Below are 5270 nucleotides of genomic sequence, written 5' to 3' on the forward strand. Positions count from 1 at the left end.
TCCAGCATCAAGCATTTACGAGCATTGAGCAAAATGAAAATGGTTTTTTTTTGGAAATTACTGTGATCTCTCCTGCACAAGAGAGCACATACCTAGATGAAAGAAGCAAAATGAGCGAGATATCAACATTATGCCAGAGGACACCCTGCATATCATCAGATTAATACAGACCACCCACATGACAAAAGGCATGGATCCCACATTGTCTACGAGAATCCAAGTCCACCCAAAAGGAGCCACATTTCATATTTCCACGGCCACGGTCACGATGATTAAGGACGCAGAAATCTTAGCAGCTCTTCAACCGCTAAAACCCTACATTTCCATCAGAAACTAAACCAAAGTACGACGATTACGGTACTAACATCCCCATATTCGAACCATGTACATTTTTTAGCAGTTATTACTAGTCTTAAGCGCGGTATGATCAAAAGGCACAACCTTTCTTCTCACCCATCGATCACGGAATCTCTTGGAGAAATCCCGACTCGTCAACGCGGAAACCCAGCTCGCTCAGATCCACCGTCTCGTTGATGTTGATTCCGCTGCTGCCGCCGTTGTCGCCAAGGGTCAGCCAATCCGCCTGCACCTCCTCTCCGGCCTTGAGATTGGCGACGGTGGATGCCTTCTCCTCCTCTTCTTCCTCTTCCTCCTCCGCCTCGACACGGGCCCTACCCTTGAGGCACACGCCAACCTTCTTCCTGGAGGTGGGTCTCACGCGGGTTGGAACGGCACAGGCGGGGGTGGCAGCGGTAGGGTTTGGGACGGGGGAGGGGGAGGGAGGGGGGGCGGGGTTGAAGGGGGTGAATGGGGCCCAGCCTTCAGCGACGGCAGTAGGACCGAGCGGGAAGAAGGCCCAGGTGCAGAAGTACATGTCGGCGCCGGGGACGATGGGCGGCGTGGAGGGGAGCTCGTCGGCGGAGAAGACGCGGCGGCAGGTAGCGGTGGGGCAGCGGAGGCGGCGACCTACGTAGAGGCGCGGGTAGGAGTGCGTGTAGCAGCAGTGCGGGCACGCGGTCCAGAATGCCTCGTCGGCGGAGGCGGAGGCGGAGGGTCCGGCGAAATGTCCCATCCTTGCTGGGGTTGGGGTTTTCGGGGAGAGACGCGGGGAAGCGGCGGGGGCGGGGGGTGGTGACACCCGTGACATGGATAATAACGCCGTGGGTAAATGGTACTTTTCAGTTTACTCCCTCCAACATTTCAAGCTTCCAGATTCAACTCTTTAATACTCCGTATATTTGCTAAAATAATAAATTTTGTTGACTTCTTTCGAGTCCCTTCCAGATAGCCACCACTGAGAGTCGTCTGTAACAAATCTTGCCCGGCCGGATCCCTCGTAAAAGGCTCCTATCTGTAGAAATAACCCTCGCTTTATGGTTTTGGAAAAAAAATGTTGATTTCAGATCCGCAGAACGGCCTACTCCCTCTAGAAAATCCTCGTACCCACCCCTGCGTCGCCAACCCTAGGCGACACGGGGGGCGACCACGCCGCCGGCCCTAGGCCCTCTTCCCTCGCCTCCTCCGTCCTGTCGTCGCCTGAGGTCTCATCGGTGAAGCCTGGCCTATGACGGCGGCGGCGGGGCCTTATCCCTCGCGCGGTGGTGACGTTTTTTCTGGGCGGCGGCGGCGCATCATTCGACGGAGATCCGGCGGCAAGGAGCGGCGGGATCCCTACGGCATGTGTGACGACGGCGTCAGCGGAGGCGCAACCTTCTCGAGGCGGAGTCGCCCCTGTGGCGGCGACCGAGATCGCCAATCTGGTCTTGCCTAGATGGGCTTGGGCGGGCCGGCAGTTCCGGTTTGCATCTACATGCGAGCGTGGTGGGCCTAACGGCGTCGGCTGTAGGCACCGTGGTGGTGCCATGGCCTGTCAGGCGGCGGCGGCCTAGATCCCTTTCATCCAGTCCCCGGCAGAGATGGTAGCAGTCCGTGCACAAGATGCTCGAGGGAGGATCTTCGAACAGATCTAGGTGAAAACCTGCTCTCGACTAGCTGCCAAGGCCGGCATGGCGGCGCTGTCTGCGCCGTTCCCTTCTTGAAGGTATCGCCGTGGAGAAGTTCAAGGCCACTCTATGCTACCTCCGGGGAAAACTCTAAATCATTAGATGAAATGACGGTGGCGCTATGGTGTCGTTTCCCTCTTGGGGGCGTCACTCGTGGAGGTGTACACGGACGAGGGACCAGTGGAAGGCTTTTTGGTGGAGCGGTGCTTCAGCTTATACATTGATGGCGGCGGATCTCGGCGGCATGGCGCCGTGAAGACTCGAGGTCTGATGCGCGGAGATGGACTCGCACAGGAAGGTGGCGCTGTCTGATGTCGTGGTGGCGTTGACGGCAGCTGGACCGGGCAAGGTTGATGCAACAGTACAACACTGAAGATGGATTTGTGGCAGGTGGCTCCAGCAGGCCTCATACCTGGCAGGCGTCCTGGTTGAGAAGTGCGCCGGACTGGTGGGTGCCTCATACCCGGCAGGCGTCCTGGTTGGGATCTCAGATCTTATATGGTAGGTTTGGATGCGAGGTCTGTTTTGGTATTAGGCCCAAACTATCAGTATCCCTTCATCAACTGGATAGAAGTAGCGACAGATGTTGCCTAGACGGTGGCTTTAGTCTGACTGTTGTATGACTTTATAATGTTTTGTGTGAATAATTAATGAAGTGGTTGCATGCATCGTCCAGATGCAGAGGCCGGGAGTCCTCCTCCATTTCTAAAAAAAAGAAAATCCTCGTACCTCATATTCTTAGTTTTGTTCGCTCTTTTTGGTTTCCCCTATCATACGAAAATGGTTGGCGCGAGTGAAAATTCAGCAGGAACCGATCTTGCAGCATTCAACGACCTCAACACTATGGTGTCGGAGTTCTAGTGAGAGGAGGCAGATGGGGAGGCACGCGAGGAGGAGGCTCCATGACGGCGGCCAAGCAGGTGCAGTGCTCTTGATAGAGGCGAAAGTTTCTCGTCTTTCGATGAGATGTTAACTATCGTTTTTGGTGAAAGTCGACTTTGACGATCCGACTGCGAACATACGATCATCATGCTTTAGCAATCGCTAAACTAACTCCGAGAGGCTATTGACCACGCCAGAGCACGATCAACTTGATCACGAGGGTCTATTTCCTGCAAGCAAACGAAGAACAAGAAATAAATTGAGATTGCTCGGGATACTGCAGATTTAAGAGAGAGAGAAATATTGATCAAAATGAGCTTATATAACGTCTTTGTCTGGTCGTTGAACATAAATGAAGGACGCGAGTTACAACTATGGTGAACTTTCGTCTAAACAAAACCCAAGTCTAAAACGACGCCCTAAGAATTGTACTTGAGATAGATGGGAATTTTGTCCACCTTTGGCAAGGTGGAACTAAATTCTGTCCTAAATCATTTTCCCTATTAATATGGACTCTAAAAACAGCCTATCATGTGTATTTTAAAACTACATATGTTTGCCCCAAAAATAAGGTGGCGCGACACCTATATTAAGCTATGGACGAAATGTGTCTCAAAAAAACTATGGAAGAAATGTATGAAATGTTATTTTGTATATTTCGTCCATGTCCTTGTGTGTTATCATGGTGGCTTTAAAGTGTTAGAAAACTTCATCGAAAACTTCGTTCTTGTTCCTCTTGCGCGCGCCATCATCTCCATGTTTGATTATGCTCCGATATCACCCTTTTTGTCCATATTGGACACTTCATTTGTAAGCAAAACAAATGTATACAATTTAGGTAACATCATATTCTCATGAACATTAGAATCGTTACCAAGAAACGAAATTACCTAGTAATTTAATTGGCATGTGTGATCTCAAGTACTTGGCCAAATATGTCTAGCAATAGAGGGGTGTGGGTGTAACTATAGTAGTGATATCCTCATCAGCTCTACCACGATAGTGGCTTCGAAGTCGCTTGCGCCCCCTTCGCCTGACCAAGACCGGCCCTGGTCACTGGATGCGATGGTCGTTGGAGGCATGGCCGCTAGACACCGTCCTAAGGTGGCGACGCGGTGAAAATCTGGAAGCATGTGTCGCATGGGGAGGGAACACCTGTCGGCGATGTGTCCTGGTTGCTGGGTGCCGGCGACGCGTTGGGAGCGGGCCCCTGGAAGTAGCGTGGTTCTTGGGCGGTGCAATGTGTTGTGGTTATCGAGCAGCGGCGGCGCGTGGAGAGCGAACTCCTGGCGGTGCGTCATGGTTCTTGGGCGATAACGGTGTGGCGGGTTACCAGGCAGTGGCGGTGCGTGGGGAACGGACTCCTGGTGTCGCAGCGTGGTTCTTGGGCTGCGGCGTGTGGGGAAATGGTTCATGGAGGCGACTCGTGCTGACCTGTGTGGGGACGACGACAAGTGAAGGAAAAGATGAAAAAGGTGATTGGTGGGGTCCACGTGATTTGTTCTAGGAACGCTCTTTTGTACCATAAACTATTTTACGGTATAACCAAAAACCGATTTTGTGATACAGAATTTTACGGGATCTGTTAGAGATGCACTTATCCTCTCGGCTACAGCGGCTGGAAACAAGACGAGGGAGGTGGTCGATGCAGTCTTGTAACTAGTAGGTGTATGTTTTTCGTTCCCGTGCTCGAGATTCTCATAATTACATATTATATATATATATAGTTACTATTCATTATCCAGGGTGTAAAATAAGTTATTTTTCATCCGAGGTAATCTTACAATCACTTCTCAAATAAATTATGTTTAGAATATAAATATTTACATGCATATTGATTCAATATGTAAAATTTGGTAAAAAAATTGGTTATAAGACCGGAAAAATTACATTTTATGTATGTTTTATACTATATTTTTACATTCGTAAATTTACGTAATATAATTTTTTTTACGATGAGTACATATTTTTTTACGTTCTCTTTTTATGTATGAAATAAGACAAAATTTACGAAACGTAAAAATACGATGCATTGATGTTAAAATAGAAAATGGGTGAAAAATAACTATTCCTCACCCAGGGTGACGAATATATATATATAGAACAACACTATTTTAATCCCAGAATTATAATAGTTATTTGGATATCGGTCCCTTCCTCAAGATTCGGCAGGCGCGCCCGGCACCAACCCCCGGATCAGATCGCCGCGGCGCCACCGGTCTTGGATCCGGCCGCTGCGCCGCCCGCCTCTGCTCCTCGCCTGCCGCCTCCACGCCCGCACGAGGGGATGCAAGTCCTCGTGCTCCTCCATCGGCAGCCACCGGAGGGCTTCCGGCGCACCTTCCCTTACTCTCTTCCTTCTCCTTTCTTCTCCCTCACACCCTC

At 50.6% G+C, this 5270-nt stretch overlaps 1 protein-coding gene across 1 annotated transcript; it reads right to left on the reverse strand.

The window, feature by feature from the left end:
• Window positions 1-352: 352 nt before the first annotated feature.
• LOC123113750 (uncharacterized) lies at window positions 353-1119 on the reverse strand. Its single transcript, XM_044535089.1, has one exon. The coding sequence runs from the start codon at window positions 1070-1072 to the stop codon at window positions 461-463; it is 612 nt and encodes a 203-aa protein (XP_044391024.1). The 5' UTR covers window positions 1073-1119; the 3' UTR covers window positions 353-460.
• Window positions 1120-5270: the final 4151 nt, after the last annotated feature.

Source organism: Triticum aestivum, chromosome 1A (assembly GCF_018294505.1).
Source record: "Triticum aestivum cultivar Chinese Spring chromosome 1A, IWGSC CS RefSeq v2.1, whole genome shotgun sequence".
Lineage (NCBI taxonomy): Eukaryota > Viridiplantae > Streptophyta > Magnoliopsida > Poales > Poaceae > Triticum > Triticum aestivum.